Source organism: Oreochromis aureus, linkage group 3 (genome assembly GCF_013358895.1).
Source record: "Oreochromis aureus strain Israel breed Guangdong linkage group 3, ZZ_aureus, whole genome shotgun sequence".
NCBI lineage: Eukaryota > Metazoa > Chordata > Actinopteri > Cichliformes > Cichlidae > Oreochromis > Oreochromis aureus.
In genome coordinates this window covers 112,283,294-112,300,418 of record NC_052944.1, presented here as the reverse complement: position 1 = coordinate 112,300,418, position 17,125 = coordinate 112,283,294, and the positions used below count along the sequence as shown (strand labels likewise).

General features: G+C 41.4%; 1 protein-coding gene across 1 annotated transcript in view; it reads left to right on the top strand.

The window, feature by feature from the left end:
• The first annotated feature begins 3,901 nt into the window (after nt 1-3,901).
• LOC116328214 (protein NLRC3-like) overlaps nt 3,902-17,125 on the top strand; it is a 187,977-nt gene continuing 174,753 nt past the window's right edge. Inside the window, exons 1-3 of the mRNA XM_039603822.1 lie at nt 3,902-3,931; nt 9,637-11,447; nt 15,670-15,843. Coding sequence (XP_039459756.1) covers nt 3,902-3,931; nt 9,637-11,447; nt 15,670-15,843 — 2,015 coding nt within the window. The remainder of the gene's footprint in view (nt 3,932-9,636; nt 11,448-15,669; nt 15,844-17,125) is intronic.

Genomic DNA, 17,125 nt, shown 5'->3' with positions numbered 1-17,125 from the left:
TTTCTTCAGCTGCTCTGCTCTTCAAATCTAAGGCATCGACGGCTCTTTTTCAGCTCTGTTGGAATATCACCTTCTTCTGTCTGAGAAATATTCATGAAACAAACCTGACAAAACACAAACAGCAGCAGTAACAGTAAATTGTTCTTATAAACTCACTGAAAACCCATATTTGAACTATACCTACTTGTTCATCAAGGCGTGAGTACAAGGAGACTTCACAGACATGTTGAAATTGTCCTTGTGATGTGAAGACGGTGGACTGTGGTGGCCACTGCAGACTGTTGGACTCTGTTACAATCTTCTTCAGTCTCCTGTTACAGACGTGGATTTGCTTGGACAGTGAAATAAATCTTTCATCACAGGATTCATGTGAGCAGCAGATGAACTTTACAAATAATCAGTGATTAGAGGATCACCAGGGGGTCCTTTGTCCCTCCTTGGGGGGATACTCCCACTGGGTTTAAATCTGGGACTCTCGGCCATTTGACCTTAGAACTGAAGAAGCTTCTCGGATGAGAGGTGAAACGTCTTCAAGCAACTTAAAGAAGTCCAGACGCTTTTCTTTGCAAACTCCTTTGACTACGATGACCTGGATGACTGAGAACCTTCACAGACATTTACAGATGGTTACATGTTGTTCACAGTTCATATTTAAATAAAACACGTGGGATGTTGAAGCAGTTTAAACACGTCCATCCATCCATGAACATGTAAGAAATCAGAGGTTTGCTTCATGTCTGAAATATGTAGAAAATATTCTGGCTGTAACAGTTTGGGTCAAAGTGCAGATGTTCCAGATGTTCTGCAGTCTCTCTGTGTTTCATGTTGGACCAAAGTGAAGCTTTTTGATGTGAGTGCAGGAATGTGAAGTGTAACTCTGAGCTTTAGGAAATGAAACTAAATGGACTTTTTCTCCTGTATTTATAGGAAAGTGCAGGAGAGCAACAGATGAACAAGTGTTACTGTAACAGGAAACACAAACATGTCATCAGAGGATCTTTATGTTCATCATTATCACTGTTTCCTTGTTCTGTCACAAACACACAACACTTCCTGCTCTCTCTCTGATGGATCTGATTGGCTGTTTCATTCACAGGAGGTCAGGGCGTCACACAAACAGCTTTCACTGCACAGCGACACACTTTAAATCATCTACAGTCAAACCTGTGTGTTTGATTTATGAAGAAATAATAAAGACGTGTCTACAGCTGTCCATAAAGCAGCTTCTCACACAAACTCTGACACTTCACTTACTTTAATTCCTGCAAAGCTGCGTAATAAAGAGCTGTGACTGCTATGAACTGCTTATGATGACTGCATGAAGCTCTCAGCTGAAGCTTCATTCATTTATTTTAATGTTAATGTCACCTTTTTAAGCCTGTGTGAGGATTTTAATGACACACTTTAAAGGAGCTTCTTTGATTAGAACCAAATTCATGTTGATTTTAAGGCCTGAAATGATAAAAACTTTAATAATTCTATTTATAATCATCAACCTGGAGACTAATGAAAAGTATAATAGTAATAAAAAGCCTTATTTTTGGAGTAATGCCTGAATCTGCTCAGAGACAGAGACAACACAGAGTTGTTGATGACAGTTTGACATTAACTGAATTAAAAACAAAGTGCTCTTATTGTGAAAATCTGCCTCCTGCTTGCTTCTAATCATTTTTATTTAATTTTTAATCTGACAGTGAAACATTGAGGCATTAATCTGACACAGTTACATGAGCAGCTGTATTTTCACAGACATTTCACTTTGATTTGTTCAGACTGAGCAGAGAGGAGTGGCTCTCTGTGTGCGCACTGCTGAGAAACAGAAGCTCATTTCTGCTCTGTTTCATTAAAACAGTGTTATGGAGGAACAAGAAGTTCAGCCTCTAAACTCTCAGCGCGAGGACTGAGTGCGCACAGAAAATCTGCGTTGCGCACAAAAAAAATCTAACCTGAATTGAAATTAAAATTATTACTTTAACAATTCTGTTTTGCAGTGTTAGTCAGTAAGTGACTGGCTGCTCCAGTATGGGATTAGAACGATGCCACCTTATCCTATAGTCCAGCCAATAATGCGATTCACATTCGTATATACGCAGCTAATCAACGTGGTTGACAGGCTATGACAGCGTCCTTATGTGCCGACACCGGTGTTTTAGCTAGCAAAGCGGCGTGGCTGATGTGCAGTGAAGCCACGTTAATGACAACGTGTACAACCATTGGAGATGTGAGCAGGACAGACGGAACAATTGACGGAAAAAGTGTGGACTTTATACCAGTTTTTAAATTGTGTTGATCGGCCACGTAAAACCAGAGTTATGATAAAAATATCTGCAATGTTTAGTTTTCTTCCTGAATACTATCGTTGTTTATATTTACTGCGGGACAAACGGTAAAAACTGCGTTTTATAAGAAAAAAGGCTCGAAAGCACTCTCAGCCTGTGAGCAAAAACAACCCCCCACCCCCCTCTCTCTTTCCTATTCGTCCAAAAAAGTACCATGTCGACCAATCAAAAAATGGTATGGCAACGTGGCATCTAGTTGTTAAGAAACGGGGGGAAGTTTTAGGATTGAGGCCGGTGTTTTGAGATGTGAGAGATTTGAGACGTTTAGCGCAAATCTTGTGTAGTTAGTGTGTAGTGTAGTCAATAGTTTTGTTGTGTGTGTCAGAACAATGAGGCGACTGCTGAATGTTACAGGTGTTACAGCAGTGATACATCTCCTGTTGTCAGGCCTGCAGGTATCAGGCTGTTGTTCTCCTTTATCTCATAGTGGACAGAAATTATTTTTTGGAGTGGCACAAATAATTTGTGTGGCATCAGATTTGATGCAGAACAGCTGATTGTTCTGTAAATAGTTTGAAATGTTTATTTAAAAACGCCTTGGCTGCATTAAAAAAATTGCTGCAAAAAACTTTGTTGTTTGCCAAACTGAGTTACTTTTTTGAAGTAGTAACTATATAATTAATTGCCCAGCATTGGTCATTATATACTGTATTTTGCAGACAGAGAGTTACAGACTCTCTCCCAGACCACAGACTCAGACTCATAATACAAGTCAGAGCTTTATGAAAAAAACAAAAAAACAAAACAAAAAACAAAGTGTGTTTTCGAAATTGGAGTTTACTTCCAATAGTGTTAACATACTACACAGGCCAATGGCTAGATTTTTTTTTACATTTTCATTGTAAGTGGGCTAAAGCAGTTAATTAAAAGTAGTCTAACATAAATGCTGTAATTTGATTATTTTAATAAACCATGTAACTTGGATGGATTAGATGCCGGCGCGACCACAGTGCACACGTCTGATGTCGCTCACAGTGGTCCAAGGGACGCTCAGGGAGTTTGTGTGTTCGCTCAGAACATAAAAAAATTGGAGGGAACATTGGTTTTGGCTCACAGCTTTTAGCCTCGACACAAAGAGCCGATTACGCACTCGTTCTGAGAACATCTTCACCTCCTACAAACAAACTCTCCTACTAGCAGCTGTCACAACCACAACAGGCAGAAGACTGAATGTCTTCAGGTCAGATTTCATGCAGTTTGCAGTAAATTGTGTGTCACAGACTTTGTAGTTCACATTTGTGTGACTCATTGAAGTCTTCTCCTCCTGAAAGTGAAACTCTTACAAACACATCAGGCCACAAAAATCCTCCTGTCCACAGCTTTTAGTCACAAACTGACTCTGAGCCTCGTCAGTAAATCCAGCAGCTTTTTACCATCTAAAGAAGTCTTTGTGCTGCAGACGTCGGTAAATCTGACCCAAAATGTTCCTTTTGCTTTAAACTCAAACCTGATATTTCACCGGCTGTTCTCCTTTAAATGACCTGAGGAAATCAGCAGGGTTAGAACATGTGCTTAATTAAGATGCACATGTTGTAGTCCATCTTCATCATTGTACTTTCAACATGGAGGACATTCTGCATCAAGTCGTTAAGGTGAGATTAGTGTGAGGCTGTTTGGATTCTCAGTCCAACACTTTTCTGTTTTACAAAGTCTTCTTATCACTTCTCCTGCCCATCTTTCTTTGACCTCTATGATGTTTACATCAAGGAAAGGACGTTAGGAAAAGGAGTTAGGATAGGAGGCACTTTTGGAACACACCCTGCGAGCTGCTGCTGAGGTCATATGACTTCTTTTGGATGATGGGACTGGCTGCTGCTGCTCTGACTGGATCTAGTAGACTGTAAACAGAGACACAGACTGAGCAACATTTGCTGCAGGTTAATGATTGAGCAAAGTAAAATAAAGTAAATAAGTAAAATATTAAGGTGTGGCAGCTGTTCTTTGACGTGCGAGCTGGAACTTCAGACTCTTTGCTGGTGTGAAGTGTTTAATGTGACACAGCCTGCCGACACAGAGGACTGCTGACGGAGGAGAAGCAGAGGATTTTCTCTGTTTCTACACAGACCTGGTCCAGACAGCAGAGAGCTGCAGAGTGAAGACATTCATGGGAAGAAGCTGAGTAAGTGCAACTTTGATTCATTCCAGTCTCTGAGGTTTCCTCTTCATCACAGAGCAGCTGCTCTTTGTTTGTTAGCGTGATTTTGCAGAGAACACACGAAGACTGGTTTCATCTCTGACGCCTGGTGTTGAATAAAGATTCAAAAGCAACAACAAAGTCTCCAACATCCAGCTCAGAGCCTTTATAAACAGAGTGTGCAGGTTTGTTCTCCTCATATCACATCAGACTACTGTGAGCGTCTTCAACAGACTGTGCTGCAGGTCAGTAACAACATCATGAAACGTTCCTCACATGTCTGCCACTGTTTGATCCTCTTTAACAGAGGAAGTGTGACTGTTCTGTGATGTTTAGTCACACTCAGTGTTCATGTGGACTCTGAACAGGCTCACAGTAAAACTGTAAAATGCTGGACTTCAGTTGTTTTATGAAGGATAATGACATTCAAGTTAAATATTCTCCAGAATTAATGGAGAATATTTAAGAGGACTCAGTGAGCGCCCCCTGCTGGTTCCCTCTGAGTGCTGCTGTCAGTCTCCAATGATCCTGTAGATGGATTTATGGAGGGTTTGAGGGATTCACTGCAGTCCCGCTGTAGTTAGTCCCTCACAGCTACACAACCACACACACATTTTTCATTTCCAGCTCATTGTCATCTGGGCAGCAACATTTCCTCATCAGATTTGTTTGATCTTCTAATTTCAGAGGGATTCCAAATGGAAGCCGTCAGCAGTAAACTTTGAAATCACAGCATTCAAACTCTTTAAACACACAGAGTCAGACTGCTGATACTGACAAACAGAAGTCATAGTTCAACATTTGTGTCCAAATCTGCACAGAGACATAAAAACTGGATTGAGCACAATAGATTGTTTCATTGATGCTGATAATAATTAATGTGTGACATATATATATGACATGTGATGTGCACAGAGGTATGGTGAGCACTAAAATAACTTCCTGTTCCCTTAAATAAGCCACAGACAGTACATTAAGTAAATGTACTGCATTACTTTTAATTAAAGTGTTTTGTGTAATATGTGTAATAATGACGTTTTTGAGTAATGATCCAACACTTATCACAACAAAGAGGAAATGCCTCCAACATGCACAAACATTTGACCCACAACATGCAGTTAATGTGCAGAAATGTCTTTGATATGCTGCTCAGTGATGGTGGTGACTGTCAAAGCAGAGCTAGTGAGAATCAATAAAGCCCACTACTGATCATGTGCCTGATCACATGATCAATAGTGGGTCAGCGACATGCTTTCTTTCCCTCTCCGTTTAAATATCTGGGACTCTCCACCGTTTGGTTGTAGAGCTGAAGAAGCTTCTCGGATTAAATGTCTTCACTTAAAGAAGTCTCTTTTTTCTTTCCAAGCTCCTTAGATCACCATGACCTGGATGGCTGAGAACCTACAGACATATTGACCTGGTTTCTAGGTTACATGACAGGTCAGAGGTCAGCGACTGTAACTCAGTTACTTCTGTTAATGTGAACTGACTGAGTGTTTGTGGTTTACCTCTCAGACTGACTGAAGTCCACAAGAAGATGATGATGGAGGAAGAGGAGGACAGAGCAGAGTCTGCAGGATCCAGCTGTCCGTCTGTGACCAGTGACCGGTCCAAAGATCCTCCTCCAGAGTTCAGTGATGAACCAACAAAGTAAGAAAACTGCTGCTAACTCACCAATTGATAAAAACTGTGACACTGAGACGATTTATTTACTGACGTTTCAACTAAAAGATTTTTTCCAACACAAAATGATTTCTCGTTTTCCTCTGAACATCTCTGCAGCTGTCAGTCAGCTACAACATCTCATCTAAGAGAACATGTTCATTTTACTGATTTTAATGTTTTGTGCCCCCCCAGCTACACTGCTGTCTTTTAACTGTATAATGGCGGGGCAGGTGAGCTTTTTAATGTTTTAGCTAAAGGATTATGGAACTGGCTTCTCTTTTGAGTTCAGCTGAATGTGCTCCCAGTGTTACAGAGGAAGTAAGAAGTTGCCTGCATGGACTGTCTACTTAAAGTTTTACTATTATTTTTACTATTTATTAATTTTCATTTGTTTTCATTTCTTCTTTTTACCTCATACCATGTATTTAATGCTGCTATTTTTTCTTTAAATGAGACACCTTGTACCTCTGCTGTAAAAAGTTGTTTTTACAAATAAAGTTGATCATGGTCACAGATTTATTTGTAGTTCTGGATTTAGATTTCTCACACAGGTGTGATATAAATCAAAATGTCTGTGTTTGCAGAGGTCAGAGGTCACAGTCTCCAGCATCTAGCTGTCTGTCTATGAGGAGTGACTGGTCCAAAGATCAACCTCTGCTCTTCAGTGATGGACCTGCACCAACAGTGTAAGAGGACCAACACATTTAAAGGGTTCACGTCTTTCTATATTTCTGCATGAACACGACAAAAAGCATCTTCAGATTTTCAAGTACTCTTGAGCCCCTTTAATCACACAAGATCATCACATTTCAAAATCTCAGAAATGTTGATTTCACAGTTTTTTCATATTGAAAAACTTTTATCTCTCCGGTGTTGAGAGGACGGGGAAGTGAGGATTTAGTTGTTTTAGCCAGATGATTGTGGGACCAGCTTTTCTCCTAAGAGTTCAGCTCAATTAGTTCCCACCTTCATAGAAAAAAAAAAAAAAAAACTGACCTGTATAGACTGGATTTTGTATAATGTCTACTTACTGTTTATTAATTTCTGTTGTTGTCATTTCTTCCTTTTCTCTCAAATTGTGGATTTTAGAAAGTTTTAACCCTGTAATTTGCTTTGTTTTTGTAAATTCAGTGAAAGCCCTTTAACTCTGGTTTAAGAAGGTGCTGTACAAATAAAGTTAATCATGATCACATGACAATTATCTGTAGTAGCTGTAGTTTTGGATTCAGGACTACCTAGATGGGAATTTGATATTTGTTATGAATAAACATGGTTTGTCTTCACAGAGGTCAAAGGTCACAGTCTCCATCATCCAGCTGTCCGTCTATGAGGAATGACTGGTCCAAAGAACAACCTCTGTTCTTCAGTGATGGACCTACTGCGTAAGAGGACTAACACTATATTTTATAGAACACTGTTTAAGGTTGTGACCTCATTAGAATGTATAATGTTTCTGCATAAATATCACCGTCATGATTTTCTGTAGTATTAATGTCAATATTTGATATTTAATATGTGGGGTAAGGAAAGTTTCCAGAATCTGAGGTTTAGGGTTTAATATGAAGATAAAATTAGATCCAGCTTTTCATTAAAGTTCTGGGATTGTATTTTCTGATCCTCACATGTGTAGTATTACTGACTGTATCTGGATTTATGGAGGAAGAAAAGTCAGATGATAGGGAATAAAGGCAGTTTAAAAATACGAACTAATAAAAGAAACAAAACTAAAGTATTAAAATGTGACAAAGTTCTTCCCTCTTCCGTCTCCTGCTACAGAGACGAGGGGCTGCTGTGACCGCTCCATTTATAAAGGTTAACCACATTTAAAGTTGCATGTGTAACCAACTTTAACGTATAAAGGTGAATTACAGCACAATAACTACTTGGGCTCGTAATAAGACCCTGGCCAGAATCAGAAGACACCAAATTCGTATGGAGCCAAAGTATTGAGGAGCAATAATGACCTGGACACAATGTTAAGTTTTGAGTAGCCACTCTTGTATTGTTACAAGGTATAACAGATATTGTCCAATTTGTACAGAAAAAAGTACAAAATAAAATAAATAGTGTGCACACTTAAACAAAATAAAAGTACTCGTTGGGGCCCTTTAAGAATTTAGAGTATCTTCTTTGGGGTGGATCGTCCTCAAAGTGGTTGGCTCGCCATATATCACAACCGAATATCGTCCTGGTCCTTGGACTTTTCTTATGGTAAGTAACCATAGGCATTCAAAATACAATACACCATAACAATTTCAGAACCATGTGCAAATAAGCAACAAAATACACATGTGAGTTCAGTTCAGAGGCATTAAAGCAGAGTGCTTAATTTCTCCACACTATAGGCCTATTTATGAGAGAGAAATGCACTAAAAATTATCCTCTAGGTTACTTTAAACTCACAGTGAACTGAAAAAAAAATTAGCTTCAGAGCGGCTAAGGAACATATTACAAAGCTGAACACACATTGGTGTCGAAATTGCAGCAGCTCTCCGGATAAAAGGTGAGCGGTTAGCCTGTGACAGACCGAGCTAGCATTAGCATCAGTCATTATGCAAATGTGCTGTTTATAAGATTGGGGAAACCTGCAGTCAGCTGAGACCGAAGAAGTCACTTCGATGAGTGATGAAACGTTTCTCCCACAAAACGCTACGTTCAGATGAACAGAATCAACTTTTGGAGATTTACTTTCCTGAATGATTGAGAATGCATCAAGGCCCTTTAACATTTTATTGTTATGAACAGTTCTCTGTGTTACTTGTCTTGTAGCAGTAGGTGTCTCTCTTTGTGTAAAGTGAGCAGACATTGAGTCTGACTTGACTTCATTCATTCTTTTCCTCTTCCTCTTCTTCCTTTTCCTCATCATTCTAATGATGCAATTATTCCCCCAAAAGAGGAGCCAAACTGACCTTGTGTCTGCCATTGCCCTCAATCAGTTGCCTGACATTTAACTTGCAGTTGCAGTTGCTGTCTGTCTAGTTTCAGACAGCTTTGTTGTAAATTTGTTCATGACAGTTCACTGTGAGCGCGGTCAGTGTAAAACGTTAAGTAATGGAAGGAGACTGCAGGAGTACAGAACATGAAGACCACTGAGAACAGGTAGTTTGATAAAGTTCTCTGATTTACACCAAAACAGAGAGAGGAAGAGGAAGAGGAGTGGTGTTTTTGAGGAGGAGCAGCTGTCCTGCTGTGCTTTGTGTCAGGACGTCCTGAAGGATCCAGTCTCTACCAGCTGTGGACACTGGTTCTGCAGACAGTGCATCTCCTCATACTGGGACCAGTCTGCTTCATCAGGAGACTCCTCCTGTCCCCAGTGTGGAGAAAGATCCAGAAGCAGAGCTGGACTGCAGACAGCCAGTCAGAGCAGCTGTGTACAAAGTAAGACTGAACATCTGTCTGCTGATGGACTCATTTCTGAAAACTGGACTTCTTGTGTTGTTCAGACATTGAAGAGTTTTCTTTCTGTTTTTCTTTCTTTCAGCAGATGTTGGTCTGCAGGAGGTTTTAGATGAACATAAGATCAGTCTGAGGAGGAGATGTGAACGTGTGACTGAAGGAAGTGATGAAACAGGAAGTAGAACCCTCCTCAACAGGATCTACACTGAGCTCTACATCACAGAGGGACAGAGTGAAGAGGTTCATACCCAACATGAGGTGAGGCAGCTGGAGGCAGCTTCCAAGATGGACGCCCTCCATGACGCTCCAATCAGGTGCCAGGACATCTTTAAAGCTTTCCCTGACCAACAGAGAGCCATCAGAGTGGTTCTGACCAACGGCGTGGCTGGTGTTGGAAAAACCTTCTCAGTGCAGAAGTTCACTCTGGACTGGGCAGAGGGCTTGGAGAACCAACATGTCAGTGTGGTGGTTCTGCTTTCATTCAGGGAGCTGAACCTGATCAGAGATGAGCAGTACAGTCTTCTGGAGCTGCTCCATGTTTTCCATCCAACATTACAGAAGGTCACAGCAGAGAAGCTGGCTGTCTCTCAGCTTTTGTTCATCTTTGACGGCCTGGATGAAAGCAGACTTTCATTGGATTTCACCAACAGGAAGCTGCTGTCTGATGTCACACAGAAGTCATCAGTCAGCCAGCTGCTGACAAACCTCATCCAGGGGAATCCGCTTCCCTCGGCTCTCGTCTGGATAACTTCCCGACCTGCAGCAGCCAATCAGATCCCTCCTACATGTGTTGACAGGGTAACAGAAGCACGAGGCTTCACTGACGCCCAGAAGGAGGAGTACTTCAGGAGGAGATTCAGTGATGAAGAGCTGTCCAGCAGAATCATCTCCCACATGAAGACATCCAGGAGCCTCCACATCATGTGTAGTATCCCAGTCTTCTGCTGGATCACTGCTACAGTTCTGGAGCACATGTTGACTACAGAGCAGAGAGGAGAGCTGCCCAAGACCCTGACTGACATGTACTCACACTTCCTGCTGGTTCAGACAAAGAGGAAGAAGAACAAGTACCATGGGGGACATGAGACGAGTCCACAGGAGCTGACGGAGGCTGACAGGGAAGTTCTTCTGAAGATGGGGAGGCTGGCGTCTGAACATCTGGAGAAAGGAAACATCATGTTCTACCAAGAAGACCTGGAGCAGTGTGGTCTGGATGTGACAGAGGCCTCGGTGTACTCAGGAGTTTGTACAGAGATCTTCAAGAGAGAGTGTGTGATCTTCCAGAAACCAGTCTACTGCTTTGTTCATCTGAGCATTCAGGAGTTTCTGGCTGCAGTCTACATGTTCCACTGTTTCACCAACAGGAAGTCAGACATGTTGAAGAACTTCCTAAAACCAAAATCTTTGACCAAGAAGATTTCAAGTCTTTTTGATAACAGAGATCTCCGATCACTTGAGGTACTTTTGAGCAGAGTCATGGAGAAATCCCTCGAGAGTGAAAATGGCCACCTGGACCTGTTTGTTCGCTTCCTTCATGGCCTCTCTCTGGAGTCCAACCAGAGACTCTTAGTAGGTCTGCTGGGTCAGACAGAGAACGGTCCAGGAACCATCCAGAGAGTCATCAACAACCTGAAGAAGATGAACAGTGATAAAATCTCTCCTGACAGAAGCATCAACATCTTCCACTGTCTGATGGAGATGAACGACCTCTCAGTACATCAGGAGATCCAAGAGTTCCTGAAGTCAGAGAACAGATCAGAGAAGAAACTCTCTGAGATCCAGTGCTCAGCTCTTGCCTTCATACTGCAGATGTCAGAGGAGGTTCTGGATGAGTTGGACCTGCAGAAGTACAACACATCAATCTGGGGACGACAGAGACTGATTCCAGCTGTGAGGAACTGCAGAAAGGCTCGGTGAGTCCAGATGTGATCATTAACATCATCAATTAGTGTAGATTAGTAGTTTAGTTCTTCAGATATACACAGAACTAAACGAGTCTCATTAGTTTGAGTTTCTCAGATAAAATGATATTTTGTGTTGATCAGGAAATGTGTGTGTGCACTTAGCATGATCCTGCATTGGTAGTCGTACGCTGTGGGTTGTAGACTCACATCTACATGTAGTACCTGTGTTGTGTCATTAGGGGGCAGTATTTTAAACCTGCTGCTGCTGTTGTTGGTCATTCAGACGCTCCTGTTAGAGAGACAGAAATAAGAATCTATGAAGAGCTTCTTTGTAGTGAAGTGAACTCTGATGTTAAAAACAGTGACAAATATCCAGAGCAGTCACCGTCTGAGCTTCTCCTCTGACTACAGACAGAACTACAGACACAGAGTTTAGTGCCATAAACATGGTGAGTGAGGATGAAGGTGCTGAGGAAGACTCTGGTTTAGTGTGATTAAAGTGTGATGTACTGATGAGTGACAGAGCTGTGGGTCAGAGTGAGGCTCAGAGGTGAACCAGCTGTGCTCTCGTACTGCCAACAGTGGGACAAACTGAGTGAGAAGACACATCTGGACTGAACATGTGTCAAATATGTGAGCTAACACTGATGTCACAGCAGCTCATGGATTCACTCTCATTCCTGCTGCTGCTCCTAATGTCTGACTTCATGTCCTCATTAATCAGCTGATTGTTCAGTGTTTAGTTGTTGCTGCTGAAATGTCGTCCCTGTTTTCTGCTGATGGAATTCACTGCTGTGTTTTTGGCTGCTGTTTACATCCCCGAGCTAACTTCCTGGCAGCACTCACCAAACGTCATGATGTCATCAGTGCTTTATAGATGGTGGGAGGTTTAGGTTGTAACCACAAAGTGTTTGTGTATACTGCAGCCTTCCACACCATCCTTTATTGTACAGACTCAGCAGCAGCTCCATGGATCCCAAATCCAAGAGTGGAGAACAGATTTGAAGTGTGTCACATCCATGTAGTCACAGCTGTTTCCACCAAGTTTTCACTGATATCGATCCTGTTCAATGACACGTTTCATATCAGTGAATATGTTCTTTAGAACGTCCACTGACATGTTTACGTGTCCTGCTGGAAATCACTCAAATCATCCATGAAATCCATGAAAAATCCTTTTAGTGTTTCTAACTTCACCCTCTGTCCTCTCTCTCTCTCCATCCTCCTCACTGCTTCTTTCACTGATAATCACACAAACATCGTATTCAGCTACAAAATAACACAATAATATCATCTGATGATCATTATTATAAGAGCAGGATCCATATTTGATATAAGAGTAACACACTGCTTGGTTATGTGCAGTCATCATCAGTGACTGTGGGTCAAACAGAAGCTTTCTGATTGGTTGCTGACCTTGGTCACCTGTCCACTCTCACCTGTTTGTGTTTACTCTCTCTTTGCTGTCTCCATCCTCTCTCTCCTTTCTCTCCCTCTCTGTCTTTGTACCGTCACTCAGGTCCAATGGAAACAGTGACATCTACAAACCAATCAAAGACAGGTGACATCATTTTGACTTGCTGTCACCTGGATCTGGGGTCTAAAAGACACATTGATGGTTTGAAGGAAGTAATTACTGAAGTTAACTCAGAAAGATCAATTGGAGAAAAAGAGTCTAACTTAACATTGATGGTACTAAAAGTAGCTGTAGATAATATTACATCTGTGGGATGATTATTGGTAATTTTTTCTCTAATGATAAGAATTTTATTTGTGAAGAAGTTCATGAAGTCATTACTAGTTAACGTTAAAGGGATTGTTGGGTCAGTAGAGCTCTGACTTTTTGTCTGCCTGGCTACAGTGCTGAAGAGAAACCTAGCGTTGTTCTTATTTTCTTCAATAAGTGATGAATAGTAAGATGTTCTGGCTTTGCGGAGGGCTTTCTTATAAAGCAACAAACTATTTCTCCAGGCTAAATGATGATCCTCTAAATTTGTGACACGCCATTTCCTCTCCAGCTTACGAGTTATCTGCTTTAGGCTACGTGTTTGAGAATTATACCACGGAGTCAGGGACTTCTGATTTGAGGCCTTAGTTTTCACAGGAGCTACAGTATCCAGAGTCGTACGTAGTGAGGAGGTAAAATTATTAACAAGATAATTGACCTCTGTTGGAGTAGCGTTCAGATAGCTGCTCTGCTCTATGTTGGTACAGGCCATTGAAGATGATAACAGTGGGTGGATTATATTCTTAAATTTAGTTACAGCACTTTCAGAAAGACATCTACTGTGATGAAGTCTACTCTCCACTGCTGTGTAATCAATTATTGTAAATGTAAATGTTATCAGGAAATGATCAGACAGCAGAGGGTTTTCAGGAAACACTGTTAAATGTTCAGTTTCTATGCCATATGTTAAAACAAGATCTAGAGTGTGATCAAAGTGGTGGGTGGGTTCTTTTACATTTTGAGAGAAGCCAATTGAGTCTAATAACAGATTAAATGCCATGTTGATGCTGTCATTTTTAGCATCTACATGGATGTTAAAATCACCCACAATAATTATTTCATCTGAGCTGAGAATTAAATCAGATAAAAAGTCTGAGAAATCATACAGAAACTCTGTGTAAGGCCCAGGTGGACGATAGATGATAACAAGTAAGACTGGTTTCTGATTTTTAGAGCAGGGGTGGGCAAGGCTAAGCATCAGGCTTTCAAATGAATTTAAAGTCTGTCTTGGTCTTTCGTTAATTAATAGGCTGGTGTGAAAAATTGCTGTTTGTTTTGGCAAAGTTACACACCAATTCAATATTTATTTTAGTGACCTCCGATAGGTGTAACCGGGTGTCATTACTGCCAACGTGAATTATGATTTTACTGTATTTACGTTTACCCTTAGCCAGCAGTTTTAAATTTCCTTCAATGTCGCCTGCTCTGACCCCTGGAAGACAATTGACTATGGTTGCCGGTGTCTCTAGCTTTGTGTCTGAGAACAGAATCACCAATTACCAGAGTTTGACCCCCGGCGGGTGTGTCGCCGAGTGAGGAAAAATGGTTAGACACATGAACAGGTTGGTGGTGTACCTGGGGCTTCAGTTTAAGACTATGCTTCCTCCTCACCGTCACCCAGCCGCCCTCTTTCCCCAGCTGCTTGGGGTCTTCCGGGGAACATCTAGCGGGGACTACGCTATCTTCGGCTGCACCAGCTACAGGGGCCTGGCTAGCTACGGGTGAATGAAGGGTGCGAAGCCGAGTCTCCAATTCAGTAATCCTGGCCTCCAGAGCTGCAAATATGCTGCATTTGTTACAAGTATCATTACTGCTAAAGGAGGCCGAGGAGTAACTAAATATCTGACACAATGAGCAGGAAAGTGCAGGAGGGACAGGTGAAGAGGCCATGGTGCTAGCGAGTCGGCTACGAGCTAAGCTAAGCTAGCGAAACATTAAAACACAGTGAGTGAATACTTTGGCTATAAATTAGGGAGTGAGTACACAGAAAATGTCCTTCGGATGAAGCACGTGAAGATTATACTATAAAAAAGGATGTATCTAACAGTTTTTATTTAAATTGCTAAGCAGATAAGCTACTCAAAAACACCACTGTGTTTGAGCAGGAACTGAAGTGATACTCTACCGCAGAGAGAGCGAACACCAAGTGACAGCGCCACCAAGAGTCAGGAGTTTCTAACTTCACCCTCTGTCCTCTCTCTCTCTCCAGCCTCCTCACTGCTTCTTTTACTGATAATCACACAAACATTGTATTCAACTACAAAATAACACAATAATATCATCTGATGATCATTATTATAAGAGCAGGATCCATATTTGATATCAGAGTAACACACTGCTTGGTTTTGTGCAGCCATCATCAATGAATTCATCATTATTGTCCAGTGATGAGATTTCTGCTCCGTTTGGTAACAGTCAGCAGATTTTTCCTGCGTGTGGACGTGAACAGTCGTACCTGACAGCAGCACGTAGCCAACACAGATCATCATTTCCAGCTGGAACTTTTCACTGAGCTTAACTCATTCAAAATGTTCTGGATTCAAAACAGGAAACAGTTCAAATATATGTCTTCACTCTGACTCTGGATCAGATTTCACTGACAGACTGTGGACACTTGTTACTTGGTACCTCACTCTGTCTTGTCTTCATATACAGTCAGTCTGTGTTTATAATGCAGATTTTTTCCTTTTATAATAACACATTTTATATTTTCTATAATCACAGACTGACTCGGTGTCGACTCTCAGAGACTCACTGTGAAGTTTTGGCCTCAGCTCTGAAGTCCAACCCCTCCCATCTGACAGAGCTGGACATGAGTTGGAACAACCTGCAGGATTCAGCAGTGAAGCTTCTGTGTGCTGGACTGGAGAGTCCAAACTGTCGACTGCAGACTCTGAGGTGAGTTCACTGACTGCAGCTGTTGTTGTTTTTCTATATTTCAGAACTTTGATTGATGTCTGAAACTTTCTTTGTTCATAAATGTTCAGGATGTGTCTGAAGACAAATGTGAAGAAGTTTGAGTGCTTTCAGAAATATTGTCTTTCCAAATGACTGAACAACAGTTTTTCCTTTTGGCTCCAAATAGAAGTGACAGACTTGAGCAGGGTTCATATAAAGGATGACAGAAGTGGAGTGGTGACGGGAAGATGTTTGGCAGGGGAGTTTTTCAGCCTCCACAGGTTCATGGTGTGCTCCATCAGTCAGTGAAGATGAAGTCAGCACTGATGAGGCTGTAGAGTGTGTGAGGGATGTGAATGAGGCTGTTGAAGATCTTATGATAGCAGATAAAAACAGGCTGCAGAGACTTTGAGCTTGTGTGGAAATAGAGAGAGAGAAAAGAAAGACATGAATGTCAAAGCTAATAAAGGTGAAGTTAGGAGCTGTGATGATGTTCATGGTATCAGAAGCTGATATGGCTGCTACAGAGACAACCCACACAGCTGCTGTGGTGAGGTGTGTGTTAAAGCAGAGGAACACAGAGCAGCCTAACACAGGCCCAAACATGGCAACAAAGCAGGATTCAGGCTCTGTGAGAGGATTTCAAACAGAAGCTGGAGAAGAGAAAGGACTCTGTTGGAATGACTACAGAAAGAAGGTGAATGAGACCAGTCCAAGTGTCTGAGATTTCCATGGAACCCAGTCTAACATTCATTTATACACTAACGTACGGGAAAATGAATCCATACTTTTAAACGTAGAAATAGTTCTCAGTTCATTTATAGAGTTTATTACAGTTCATGAGGAACTAAGAAATGTTCAAAACAGGAGCTGAGGAGAAATCTGCTTCACAAAGTTGGATCCAATTCCAATAGTTTGTGATGCATTTGAACGCAGCGTGAGCACTTCACTGCCTAAGCCCACAGAGACTGTCAGTCTTGACTTTTCTTTATTTCTATTGGCTGTCAGTGAGATTTAGAGCAATCAGAGACTGTGGGTCTGTGTATGAAGTATTATTCATTTGCAGTTGTTGAAGTTGTAGAATGAGAAAAGGCAGTTTTGGGGTATTTCCTGCTTTCATTGTATAAACGCCCAATTAGGATAGCCACATGTTTTAAGTGCTTCCTTTACACAACACACACATGTAAAGGAAGCACTTAAAACATGTGACTATCCTAATTGGGCGTTCATAAAGTCAGCAAAGAGGCACAGAAAAGAAGATCAGACACCAGCGAGAGAGGAT